The following is a 14,389-nucleotide window of genomic DNA, read 5'->3' on the forward strand; positions in this document are numbered from 1 at the left end:
TGTGAGGCAGGTGGGATTGAGAGAGTTCTAAGAGAACTGTGATTGGCCCAAGGTCACCAAAGTGCAGAAACAACTGTAATTCACCAGATAAGACTCCACTTGTCATGTGGAGGAGTGGATGCAGGTGTATACTTAGGTATCAGCATTGACATTTGATGCTCATCTAGGCTGGATATAGATGGAGATGTGTTCCAGGCTATCTGAATTTACAGTATAATTCTCAGCAGAATTACACCTTTTCAGCCTGTTTGCCCCAGTAGATGTAGAGGATAAAGCTCTGCTTCGGATTATACTGTTAGTCCCCTGGAACTAGAGTGGCATTGTGCCCTTCATTAGTGTAGAGAGTCGGTGTGGTGTAGTGATTAAGAACAGTGGACTCTAATCTGGAGAAACAGGTTTGATTCTCCCCTCCTCTGCGCAAAGCCTGCTGGATGGCCTTGAGCCACTCACAGTTCTCTCAGAACTTTTTCAGCCCATGTGGAGGCAGGCAATAGCAAACCACCTCATAAGTCTCTTGCCTTGAATACAGTGACGAAGGGAGGGGGAACTGTACCCGGGGCATGAACTGCCTCACACCCCTGACACAGCCCCGCCCCCAACACATGACTTCAATGGCAGTGTACAGGGTGAACTGCCCCAGATGTCCCCATTGCAGCTACACCCTGCTTGAATACTCTATGGTGTCACCACAAGTCAGCTGTGACTTGATGGCAAAATCACACATGTGCATATCCAAGTCCTTGGCAATCACAAAAGATCCATGCATTTACCAGAACATTTACAAATCATCCTAAGTCATAAACTGTATAGAGTGTTCCATTCGAAGTGAACAACAGGTGCTAAAATTTGGAGCGCTTCTTGGAGGAACAGGGAGCTTGTGGAGAGCCTTCTTGGAGGAACATGGCATATTTTCTGTCCTCACACTTGTGTAAATGCTTTTCTGGCTCTACTGACTGGAGTTATACTGGTGATGGAGGAATTGCTACAACATGGCTTCTTCCTGAGGAGGAAGTAAGAAGGCCTGGGCCATGCGAGAGGAGCTCCTATAAAAGCAGTGTCCCAGTTGGTGAAACGGATGATCCCAGCATAAGAAAGAGCTGTTGCTTGACTGCTTCTTAAGGTTCACTACCAATCTTACCTAAGAAAAGGCATCTGAGGAGGGTCAACTCCTCCAGACTCAAAGGGATTATCTTCCCTTTACCCTTTTTAGTGCCTCCTCCAAGAAACGTTAGATGTCGACCACCCACTGACAATGACAAACAATGTGTCTCTGCCCCACCGTTTACAAACAGACAATCATCCCCTTGTTTCCATGTCTTATTGGACATTATGTAAATAAAAGTTGTGCTGGCAATCAAAACCACTTTTATTGTCCAAACATTGTGTATTTGGGGCACGCCCCACAATACAGTTAATCACCACTCCAGCTACTAGCTAAGTACTAGTAGTCATCCTTCTCACTAGGCAAATGAAATTGGAAATTAATGTGGCAGTTTATGAGGCCCTGCGCCTTAATTATACCTCGTTGAGACCCAAAGTCATACTTGAAGGTGTAACCTTTGATTTGTTCTATCAGATTCTGTGGAAAATAAGGGTGTGGTGGAAATCATTTAACAACAGTAATTAAAGCAGAGTTCAGCAGGTGGGCATGTTCAAGGAATGTTTGGGGAAAATGTTAAATATTTGTATTAAAAATAGCTGCTGAAAATGACTAAGGTAACCTTTGGGTCAGAATCAAACCTGCAAATGGTGGGGGGTTTTTTATAGCTTATCCTCTGGCTACCAGTGCCAGCTATCTTCATCCAATCTTCACCTTCATGTACTCAAATAGTATCAAGAAGTAGAACATACCACAGAATGTTCTGGGAGAGAATACATTCATTCTCATCGTGACAAGAAAAAAGGACAACTCCTCTGTTGGAGAAATCCAACAAGAAAAATGTTCTGTTCTTCTTCTGGGGAAATCCCGCTATTACAAGAAAAATAGATCAAGTCCTCAGATGGAGAAAAACGACTATTACAGCTTTCACAAGAGGCCAGGTGTCACATGCATAATACGTGAAACATGTACTTAGAGGAAATCATGGGGGTATAGAAACTTTGACACAGACATCAGCTGTGGTCAGAATTCACATGGAGACTCGGAGAAGAGGAGAATTTGTGAACACTGTAATGATAGGTGGTGAAGGGGAGGGCAGGTTAGGCTGACAGAAGGTGACAGCTGATGGTTGAACTCCAGCCATGTTGCTTTAGTCACTTCCTGTCAACCCAATCTGTCTCCCAGGGTGGCTGTGAGGATAAAATGGAGGGGGAAGAGCACAGCAACATGGTCTTGAGCGTTTTGGAGTAAAAGTCACATTATCTAAATAGAAAAGAAAAAGAGTTTGGATTTATAACCTGTATTTCTCAACTGTAAGGAGTCACAAAGAGGCCTACAAACTGCTGCCCTTCCTCTCCCAACATCAGATACTTTGTGAGGTAGGTGGGCTGAGGGAGTTCTGAGAGGTTTCATGTGGAGGAGCACGGAAACAAACCTGGTTCTCTGGATTAGAGTCCACCACTCATGTGGAGGAGTGGGGAATCAAACCCAGTTCTCCAGATCAGAGTCCAAGACAGGGGAAATGCTGGATGGGAAAGTTTAGCATCTCTTCTGAATTTTTCAATTTGCTTTGTGCAAATTTTGATCTGCCAACCCCAGCTGGGATGAATCTGATTCACCTGGTTAGAGTTCGCCACTTAGATGGAGGAGTGGGGAATCAAACCCAGTTCTACAGATTAGAGTCCACCTGCTCTTAACCACTACACCACACTCTGCTTTCCTGAGAGCAGATCAGTGCCTGGAACTGCCATCACAGCTTCTTTGCTTGTTTGTAGCCAATCTTTTCATTGACAAGATCAAAATTTCATGTAGCAAATTGAACAAATTGAACAAGACAGGAGAAATGCTGGACAGGACAGCTCAGCATCTCCTCTGAATTGTTCAATTTGCTTTGCGCAAATTTTGATCCATCAGCCCCAGCTGGGATGAATTTATCTTTGGCAGGTTATGGTCAGAGTTTGTGAATACCCTTCAACTTTGTTATTCCAAAAGCAGCGGGGCATGGTTTCTAATCACATTTTCTTTCAGTGGTATCTTGCTCATAAATTTTATTTTTTTTAAAAAAATTATTTGACTTGATACCCCACCCAGCGGCTTAGACGCATGATTTCAAGTCACAGTACTGAAACTAGAAAATAAATAATTTAACAATTAAAACATTCCAATATCAGTAATATTTCAGATGGCTTTTAAAGTTTCACACATTGCCCATAATAAACCTCCCTCTTGTCCCAGTTCTTTACCAACCTATGTGGGCGGGAAAGGAGGGGAATATAATCTAGGGAGCCAGCATGTACAGCAGTAGCATACCACTAATGGGGACATGGGGTATCCGGGTGCCCCCCCATGTGACAAAACAGCGTGCACCCAAGCCACATGCTGCTGAGCCCCGCCCCCTCCCAGCCTCCCTGCAGACTGGCTTCTGCCCTCCCCAGGCCTCCCAGGGAGGGCAGAAGCCAGCTGAACCTTCTGCAGGGAGGTTCGAGCCTCCCCCCGAGCCCTGCCCTCCCCAGGCCTCCCAGCTGGCTCCCATAAGTGGGGTGTGGAAAACCAGAAAGGGGGGTGGGGAGCCGAGCAGGGGGGCACGGGGAGGTGGCCATGCCCCCAGGTGCCATTTAGGCCCAGTACACCACTGGTGTACGGCATAAACCATAGCGACTTCTATTGTGGAATAACTTGGTTTTACAGGATCTGTGGAATTGATTTACATCCCTCAGAGCCCTAATATCTGCTGGTAGCGAATTCTACCATGTAAGAGCCAGTGTCGAGAAAGCCCTGACTCATGTGGAAGTCCGCTGGATGTCCTTGGGGCCAGGGACAACTAAGAGATTACTGTCGGAGAACTGAAAGGTCTTCCATGGACAGTATGGAGAGATGCAGTCCCAGAGATACTACAGTCCCAAATTGCTCAAGGCCTTAAAGGTCAACAAGAACACCTTAAAGGTTTTCTGTCACCTGGACTCCAGTGATTTAGCCAAAGTGATCCATGCTACTTCCTCCTCTAGACTGAACTACAGTAATGTACTCTACATGGGACTGTCCCAAAAAACAACTCAAGAGTTTTAGTTAATGCCCAGTAAGGTGACCCTTTCATTAGCCCAGGTGAACTTGTGTTGAGCACTCAGCTTCCATTTTGAATGACAACATTGGTTGCATACTTCAGTTTACTGGAGTGTAGACCTCATGACCTACATATCTGAAGGGTATCTTTGTGCATGAACTGATACATGAATTATTTTCCTCCTGTCAGCATCTGCTGACCATACACCTTTGCAATGTAGTCTGTTCCTCTCTCCTTCACTCAGGTAAGATTAGTTTTAGCCATGGGGATATTTTAAGATGGAGGGTTTTAAAGAAAGATCAGATGACAGCTTCTCTATTTTTAGGGAGGCTTATAAAACCATCCTCATTTTAGAGGTTTCCCGTTGAGGTGTTTTCCTCAACAGTATGTGGATTGTCTTGAGATAATGAAGGGAAAAATGCCTGTTGGCATGGCTGACACCATTTTTATCTTGTTTAGAGCTAAGAATTATTTTTTGTGTTTGAGGAGCTAGTGGAATAGCAAGAACCTTAGAAGCGGTTCCAGCTGGCCAAGCATGGCTGTTTATCAGTAGCCAAGGCCATAACTCTATAGAAAGAAATGTCAGACATGCATCGCATGCACCTATGAAAGTGGGCCTCAGTAAATGTTTGGATGCTTTGTGTTGCTATGCTGTGGTAATGGTGGAAAATGTGGTGATATAATAATGATGTAAAATGGCGTATAAGCACTTGTTTTCACAGGGCTTTAGAAGAACACTTTGTAGTTAGGGAGGATTCTCTGGCCATGGCATAATAAAATTGTCTTAAAAATTTTATTGCCTCCAAGTGAACTGTTTGGATTGGGACCGAAGGATGTCAGCATCAACAGCAAATGCAATGGATTTAAGTCCTCTGTGATAAAGGAGTAGTTGGAACTTCTGGTCAAGACCCCCCATGGTTGTAACGTAGCATTCACACATACGGGCTACAATCCAATGCAGCATTAAGTGTGTTGAAGCCCTCATGCTACAAACAAGCACTGCATTTTGAAATATGGCCAGAAAATAAATGTAAGAAAAGAACAAATGGCAAGTGAGAGCTGCACGCTTATGTTCAAAAGTAGCATTTTGTTATTACATGTAAATTGCTCAACACATTTCTGTCATGATCTCACAGAGGGCAAAAGGGCTCCCTGTATCTTGGTGTCAGACGCCAACAAAAACAGCTCACTCCCAAATATTCTTTTGAAGAATCCTCTCCAAATGTATTGGGCAATTTATATTTGATGATAAATGGATTCTTTTCAGCATGAGGCTCTACCTCTCTTTTTGTTCTTTTGTGTTCCGGTTCTGTTCCTCCCATTCCCCTCCATAAAATAAATATATCCACCAAGCAAGACTGTAGTTTTGGATTAAGTTAATCCCAGATATACCTGATATAATCCTGACCCTTGCCCTGTGTTAAATCCCCTTCTTTTATATACCAGTACATGGTTGATACCATTTGGACCCGAGTTCAGGTTCTTGAAGTTTATAAGCAAGCTTTAGGCAAATCAGTCTCTCATTTTTTAGTCTAACCTAACTTGCAGAGTTGTTGGCTCCCAGATATGATTGAAAAGTACACAGTAAAACTAGCTTGGTAAAGCAAAGCAGTTTTCCTTTGAACAGGACCTAGATTGGAGATCTTCTGGGAAACCCCAGATATGCTGCCTTACATGTTCCATGACAGAAAAAAATGTAGGATAACTCTGTGTAATTTATAAACAATAACATGAGACAGCCCCCATGTACCCTGGCATCAGCTCCCGGGAGAGCCACCCTAGCCCTGAGGGAGTTGGCTGGTTTTAGGGTGCCATTAAAGGTTTGTAAATTATTATTTATAATTTAGGTCATTAATCATTATTACATTTCAGCGGCTGGCACCAAAATATTCTTGGGCTGTCTCTGAATGGCACTGGGCTGATTGAATGAAATTTATGACCAATGTGTTCAAGGCAGACAAAAGAAACTTCTTCATACAAGGCATAATTAACTTGTGGAGTGGAACTTGTCTCCTACCAAATATGAATTCAGCGGATGGCTGTATCAGTAGCCATGTTAGCTAAACAGAACTTCCATGTTTAGAGGTAATGTTTTTTTTTTTAATTTCAGAAGAAGGTTTGGATTCATACCCTGATTTTCTCAACTGTAAGGAGTCTCAAAGCAGCTTACAAACTCCTTCCCTTCATCTTTCCACATCAGTCACCTTGAGAGTTATATGGGGCTGAGAGACTTCTGAGGGAACTATGACTGGCCCAAGGTTTTCCAGCAGGCTTCATGTGTAGGATGGGGAAACAAATCTAATTCACCAGATTAGAGTCCAGTCTGCCTCTGTTGTGGAACAGTGGAGAATCAAACCAGGTTCTCCAGATTAGAGTCCGCCGCTCATGTGGAAGAGCAGAGAATCGAACCTGGTTTTCCAGATTAGAGTCCACCGTGGCTGGGAGAGAAACAGTTGAGGAGGGTGGTTGCCTTCCTGTCTTCATTTCGGTTTCAGGGGGCAGGGAGACTGTTAGAGTGAATGGGCCTTGGTTTGACATAGCAGAGCTTCAACACTGATAATAAAGATCATCACAGTGACTCTTGGCAACCTCATGAAGTTCCACCTCATGGGGTTTTCAGTGCAAGAGAAGAGCAGAGGTGACGGTTTGCCATCACCTTCCTCTGCATACTAATCTCAACCTTGGTGGCCTCCCATTACGAAATTTCCAAGCTCAAGCTGGAGAGATCAGGCTGGTCTGGGGTATCAGGGATGATTCATACTGTCAGGATGGTAGTCATGGGGGTTGGGCTACCATGGGATCTGTGGCTTTCAGCTATGCAATGCTTTTGCTGCTCTGTCTATTTCCACAGCTGTCTGATCAGCCAACTGTAACCTTGGCAGTCTGAAGAACTGCTTCAGAGAAAGTCTCAATGTTGTATTTCACACATGCGGGGGGGGGGGGGGGGGGAAGTGCTTTCTATATTACCACTGTTCTGAGAGCTTGAGCTTCAGAACAGGCTTTCGTTTCTTTCCTGACACTTGCAATAAAGCTTTGAACTTTTATAGGTTTGACTCTTTCATTGTCAATGCAGGGGAGTCCTGACATATACTCATAATACATGGAAATACATAAAGGAAATGTACAGGCAGTCTAATACAAACTCCTCCATGAGAAGCTGGATGGCCATCTGTCAAAAGTGCTTTGATTGTGTGTTCCTACATTGCAGGGGGTTGGACTTGATGGCCCTTGGGGCAGTGGTGGGATTCAAATAATTTAACAACAGGTTGATTACAAGCACCATTTTAACAACCAGTTCTGCCAAAGTGGTGCGAACCTGCTGAATCCCACCACTGCCTTGGGGACTATCCCAACTCTATGATTCTAAGTAAATCTGAGTCTACTTTCTAATGTTCTAACTGATGATTGAAGGGAACTAGGATGATTGATGGGAAGGAAGGTGGCATAATGTAGCCTAATTAAATCAGATCTCAGAAGCTAAGCAGAATTGGTACTAAGAAGGGAGACCACCAAGGAAGGTCTCTCTACTATATTGTCCAGATTGCCAGTTAAAATCCTCTTCTGAAGCCGCGTTCTCCTTGGTGACCAGAAACAGGGCATTTTTGGTGGTGGTGGTGCCTCCCATTTAGAACATCCCTCCACCTGCTGCCTACCAAACTTTCTTTTAGGTCAAATGTTTAACTCGGGGGGGGGGGGGGGGTAAGTGTTTTAAATGTTTTATGGTCTGCTTCTGGCCCAGGGATTGTTTTGTTTATATCATTTTAGATTGCTCAATGTATATTTCATACTGTTATTCCTTGGCTTATTTTAACGGCATTGGTCTGTTTCTATGGTTGTGTTTAGTATCTTTGTTTCTTATGGTTGTGTCTTACTGGCTTTGTTCAGATGGTTGTTTTAATAGCTTTGTTTCCTGTGGTTTTGTTTTAGTGGTTTTATTGTTGATGCTTTGTTCCTTACGGTTGAGTTTTATTGCCTTTGTTTTAATGGTTGTGCTTTAATGCCTTTGTTTCTTATGGTTGTGTCTCATTGACTTTGTTTCAATGGTTATATTTTAATAGTGTGTTTCCTATGGGTTTTTTTAGTGGTTTTATTTTTAATGGCTTTGTTTCTTATGGGGTTTTGGGGGGGGTATTTTTAATGGGTATATTTTAATTGTTTTGTATTATCTTTACTTCAAGCCATCTCAAGCAAATCTCCTAAATAAATAAACTTGCACTTGTAAATGTTTTTAATCTTTAAAATTTAATTTACCAAGGGTTGGCCCTATTGTTGCTGGCTTAGTAATGCCTATTAAAGTGCTGACCACTCCCTTTTTTAAGGACCTGCCACCATTCCATTTCTGGCTATTAGTCCGTGCCAAGTCAGATGTGAGGCATTGGTGCAGTGGGACACAGCCAGGCAGCTGTTTGTGGCAAGAGCCGGAGACAGTGCATTTCAGAGTGGCACCCAGCCATCTCTCCGTTCTCCTGTCAGCTGCCAAATTCCTTGGCCCCAATGCCATGTCCTTCCATATATGCATAAAACTGTTTCCACCATCTGCTCACTTTTGGCATTACAGGAAAAAGTGGGGGAAACCCCACACACATACCATTGTCTCTGCCCTCACTGTTAACATACTGCAGTGGCCTCACATTCTGCCTCCTATCACTCAACCTGTTATATTCAGAAGCAACGGTTTTATTCCACCGCCTGAACTAGAAAAGCTAATGATAGAAATCTTCATGTTTCTCCTTATAATACTTTTGTCGCTCCTGCAGAAACCTGGGTTTTTGTCACTCCCAGTTCCTGTGGGGTTTATGGCAGAACTGCCAAGACAAAGGCAGGTGGCAGGCAAGAACCCTCTCCTTATCCCTCTGACCAGCAGACACCTTGATACTGATTCAACTTTGTTAGGGATCAGGAAGTATCACTTGGCACAGAGCGAGTACAAAGAGCCTCAAGGACTGATGTGAAAGAGCTTTCTGCAGGCTGTACTTTACATCGTGGTATACAGAATGAATCCTCCCCTGATACTAAAATCATAGGGAGATGCCCCCACAATTATGGAACAACCTCCCCAGAGAGGTGTGCCTGGAACCCTCACTTTCGGTGTGTAGGATATTTAGGACTACATTTGGTTATGTGGATGGTTATGTGGACTAGCAGTCCTGAATTGTGTCTTTAAATTTCACAGGTTTTTTTTATTAACGTATGTTATTTTATGTATTGTATTTATGGTCTCAGCCACCTTGATCTCAATAAGGAAGAGAGGTGATTAATGAGTGTTTGAAATCAATCAATCAATCCAAGACCACTGTAAGCTCAAGTTCTGACAGTTGCGGTGACATTCACATGTTACAGTAAGGGCATGTACAGTCCATTCACAGTGTACTCTTGGTTCTTCTATGTATGTGAACTGAGAAACTCTTACGTAACATTTAACACACACATACTTCTGAATATGTGATTTAAGTAATGTGTTTATTCAGGCATTGGAGCCCAGTTTTCTTTTTAAGGAGAACGCATGTTGGCTGTTTCTGTGTGCGCATATATGCAGGATATACATGCATTTGATGTGTCAACAGGCTTGAGTGCAGTACGTCCTCAGGAACTTTGTTAAGTGGGTGGTTTTCTGTTGCTGTGAACAGCTGTTTTTGAAACCCGAGTTCCAGAGGTGTAGCTCCAAGAGGGTGGGGGGGCAGCACACCAGGCGCGTACCCCTGTGGGGGTGTGGCGAGGGTGTTCCGGGGGCTGGGTGGGGTGTTCCGGGGCGGGGCGGAGGACGCACTGGTGCACCGGGCGCTTTCCCCCCTTGCTACGCCCCTGCCAAGGTCTCCAAATCTGAAGTGACGTTCCTTTTTTTGTCCCCCCTCCCTCCCTCCCCCCCATCTCTTTTCCTTCTCTGTCTCCTAGGAGAAAAACCATACAAATGTACGTGGGAAGGCTGTGCCTGGAAGTTCGCTCGTTCAGATGAATTGACGAGGCACTACCGCAAACACACGGGAGTCAAACCGTTCAAGTGCGCAGACTGTGACCGCAGCTTTTCCCGTTCGGATCACTTGGCGTTGCACCGCCGGAGACACATGCTTGTCTGAGAAAAAAATGCTACCTTGTGAAAAAAAAATTGGAAGTACCGAGAGCTGGGTCTCTTTTATCTCCAGTGAATTCAGCAGGGCTGAATCCCGTTTTGATGGCGTTAGCACAAAAGAGAGGCGTTCTGTGTTGTCCCGTAGACAACGAAAGCAGGAAATGCCGTGCCACTCTTCTCCCTCTTGTCTGAAGTTGGCTTTCCAGCATGGGCAAAGTTATCCTCTTCAACCAGGAGATAATGAGCCCCCCCCCCCCAAATGCCACAAGATTGGACATCGTTTTTCACCCCGTGTCCTTTTAAAAAATATTTATGGTGTGCACCTTTTGGGAACCATCACGTTTTTTTCTCCTAACGTATGAGTGCTATCACAATGGCCAGACATCACAGACTTTTGAAATGAACAAGCCCTCTGGACCGCCGCTGCTTTTACTTTTTTCTTTCCCTTTTAATTGCTATTAAAACACTTGCAGTACATCACCATACACCTGATTGTTGAGCAATTAACAATCACCAAAGCCAGAATATACGGTCTGGGAAGAGGAAATATTACAAAATAGAGCTCTTCAAAATGAAGGGATTCCTCTGTACACATATGCAATAAAAGATGGTGGTATTTTTTTCACATTTACCCCCTTTTTATGGATGCCACTACAAGGGTTACCTTTCCTTTTTTTTAAAAAAAAAGCCCCTATTTTTTGTTCTTGGGATCTATAAAACAGGCACCAGTAATATTTCAATGTGACATAACTCTTTTACATCTACTTGTTTGATTTTGAGTAGGAAAGACCCTTTAAAAATGTACTACCCTGTGCTTAGTAGCACCATTGTTAGCCCAAATGCACCAACCCTAACCCTATTTGCCTGAAAATAAGGACTGATTCACACATGCTTGTTCATCACTGAATTGCTTAGCATTTGGTAGCTGAATGCCTTGTAAAGAAAGGAAGGGAATGAGTTTGTTTATCACTTTGAGACTCCTTATAAAAAGTGAAGTATAAATCCAAACTCTTCTTCTTCTTTAAGATGATGTGCAGTGATAAAACTTCCTGAACTGTGTTGCCTCATTCACACATGCAAGATCAATTGACATCATCATAAGAAGTGATCAACGTGTATGTGTGAAGTGATCCCTCTGTACCCCTGGAGAACTCATATCCAGTATAAATGTGCTTAGTCTAAGAGCTTAAGATTAACTTAACAGGAACCTGCCATTAAAGGGAAATGAATGCAAAGCCCAGGACGCAGGGGGAAGAACTACTCTTCCTCAGTTTCATGAAGTCTCAAAGCGCTGGCCGTTTGCTAAAGACAAAACCCGCAGTATCCATGAAGTTAAGTGTGGCTGAGTCATGGGGAAGGCAGTGGGACCATGGTGGTTGTGAAGAATCTTCTCTTACTTTTCATGGGATGTACAATGCCATTCTAAGCAGGTCTACTCTGAGTCCCTCTCTGGTCTACTCAATGGGACTGACTCCTGGGAAAGTTTCTGCTAGGGTGCATCCATGCATTATTGGATGAAGCTGCCTGATATTGAATTAGGCCATTGGTTCAGTATTGTCTACTCCAGGGGTAGGGAACCTGCTGACTCGAGCCGCGATATGTCTCTGTCTTGCCCCTTTGCACGCTGTGGCTCGCATGAGCCAGAGCCGCCGGCCCCCATCCTTGCTCACCGCCCTGCAGGTGTAGGCTTAGGACGGGCGCATCCATGCGCTTCTCAGAAAGAGCGGAGTAAAAGGTTAAAAAAACCCTATATATATATAGTGTTATCTTTATTTCAAATGTAAAAAATTATTTGCGGCTCCAAGTGTTTTCTTTTCCCGTGGAAAACGGGTCCAAATGGCTCTTTGAGTGTTAAAGGTTCCCTACCCCTGGTCTACTCAGACTGGCATCGGCTCTCCCGAGTGTCAGGCAGAGGTCTTTCACATCACCTGCCACCTGGTCCTTTTAACTGGAGATGCTGGTGGTTGAACCTGGGACCTTCTGCGTGCAAAGGAGAGGCTGTTCCACTGAGCCACTGTGCGAACATTGTGCCACAACAGCCACTCATCTCCTTGATTGTCTTGTCCATACCAGAAGATCCAATGGCAAGTAATTGCTCTAGTGCAGTGACAACAAACAATGTGTGGCACAGTCTAAGCCGTGACTCACTGGGACTGGATTAGACCCAGAGGGTGACTGCTCAGATGACCCTAGCCAGAAATTGCAGACATGTGTGGAGTTGGGAGCCAAAGAGCTGTTGTCCAGGTTAATCGAGTAGGTTTTTTTAACAGATTGCATGACCTTTGTAAGTAATACTTTGTTTTAGAAGGGATTATCTGTCATAGAGGCCAGTTCTGCTTGAAAGTTCCTGAAAGAGTAGTTGAGTTTTTTCAAACTTTTAGTCAACCATCCTTCTGAGGTCAGTAAAATGAGTACCGAGCTTGCTGAGGGTAAAGTGTAGATGATTGGATAAGGCAATGGCAAACACCCCGTATTCAAAGTCTGGCTAGTCAACATTGTGATGTAACAACATCCCATGGGACAGTAATGGTCCAGTGTTTGCACCTTTACATTTAATAGCTGGCTGGCAAACTGACTGGGCTAAAATATTCATTCATTATAAGAACCATAAGTAACTTCAGACAAGTTCACATGGCAGCCATAAGTAGTAACCCAAATATGCACCCTCTATAGGTCGCCCTTCCCACAATCTTCTGTTCTGCTTTTTAAAAGAGATTTATCATTCTCACATGCAAATGTACAGATATCATAATCATTGCTACGTGCCCACTCTTGCCAGTTGACTGACTCTTATCTCCACTGCTTCGTGGTCAGATAGCCAGAGAAATTTGGCAGTTAAGATAAGGCAGAAAGTCACAAGAATTTGGACCAGCAGGTTAGTTGTAAAACCATAAACCAGTTCCAACCCTAACCCTATAGTAACAATCTATGTGAGCCATGTACCCTTTGAATCAAAAGCAGATTCCAAGTAATTCTCATATAGTTCTATAATTGTGAATCCATCTGAATTTGCCATGCCAGAGCTCTTAGTCATCTCAGATGTCTAAAATTCTCAGCTGGCAAAGGATTTGTCATCTAGCCTAACATGTTAGGAGTTGTTTCTTGAAGATGAAATACCACAAAAAGCCAGAATCAAAGGACAGGTGTCCACTAGCATTGGTCATACACCCACAGTGATTGCAACCATTTTACACAAGTCACACTAAAGTAGGGTATTTACAGAATACAGATTCCTTAGGGATGTCTGCACAAACAAATGGGAGTGATCTAACCGCACTGAAGGGGCTTGTAAATTCCACCAATATCAGTGGGAAGAGTTAAGTACGTGCTTAACATTCTCCCATTTAAATCAATTTTAAAATAGCTCCACTGTGGCTGGATCATGTCCAACATGTACAAGATAGACATTGATACGGAACCAATTGGCCAGTCCTTCATTATAGCTCATAAGCAAAAATGTATCACAACATGGACCTCCTGAATCCAAGGACCTCTTCCTCAAGCAGAAAAGTTCCGATGCAGAGAGGTCAAGTAATTCCCACTTCCTAGTAGACCCCACACTATCTCTGAGGGACCCCAATTCCCAAAAGCAGCTTTCCAGAGAGATTGGGGGTGGGGAACAGTGCAGATGAGATGAAAAGATCTGTTCCAGAAGTAGAACTCCACCTGTTGCCCTTTAGACCCAGTCCGAAATGTTACTTTGTAATGTGGGAAGTTCCAAGATTATTTTTTCCCTTTTCCAAAGAAAAACGGTGAATTTTTTTTGTCCGTATGAACTTGGATACAGCAAAGATTGGCAACATTTTGTATGCGTTTAGCTTTTAGAAATGTGTTCCATGTCTAGTGGTGACCCCGAGCTTCCCATTCTTTTCATATTTTAAGCAGGTAGCCATGTTCCCCTGAAGTAGAACAGGTAGACCCAAGTCCAGTACCACCTTACAGACCAACAGTATGTTTGGGACGTAAAGTTCAATGAGTCAAAGTACCCTTCATCAGATATCTGACAAAGGGAGTTTTGACTTGTGAAACTTTATATCCCAGAAATGTTGTTGGTCCCTGAGGTCCCTGAATCTTATCTTTTCATGAAGAAGGAAAACTTTTGAGATGGGCAATTGACTGTTTTTGCATGCCTCTGGAACTGTTTCCTTTCTCACAGAAGAGA

At 43.6% G+C, this 14,389-nt stretch overlaps 1 protein-coding gene across 1 annotated transcript in view; it reads left to right on the top strand.

Annotated features, from left to right (window-relative positions):
* The window catches only part of KLF12 (Kruppel like factor 12), a 309,284-nt gene extending 297,407 nt beyond the window's left edge, over nt 1-11,877 (top strand). The window contains exon 9 of the mRNA XM_048494118.1: nt 10,053-11,877. Coding sequence (XP_048350075.1) covers nt 10,053-10,234 — 182 coding nt within the window. The 3' untranslated portion in view covers nt 10,235-11,877. The remainder of the gene's footprint in view (nt 1-10,052) is intronic.
* The last annotated feature ends 2,512 nt before the right edge of the window (nt 11,878-14,389 follow it).

This window comes from Sphaerodactylus townsendi, linkage group LG04 (assembly GCF_021028975.2).
Source record: "Sphaerodactylus townsendi isolate TG3544 linkage group LG04, MPM_Stown_v2.3, whole genome shotgun sequence".
In the NCBI taxonomy this organism is placed as follows: Eukaryota; Metazoa; Chordata; class Lepidosauria; order Squamata; family Sphaerodactylidae; genus Sphaerodactylus; species Sphaerodactylus townsendi.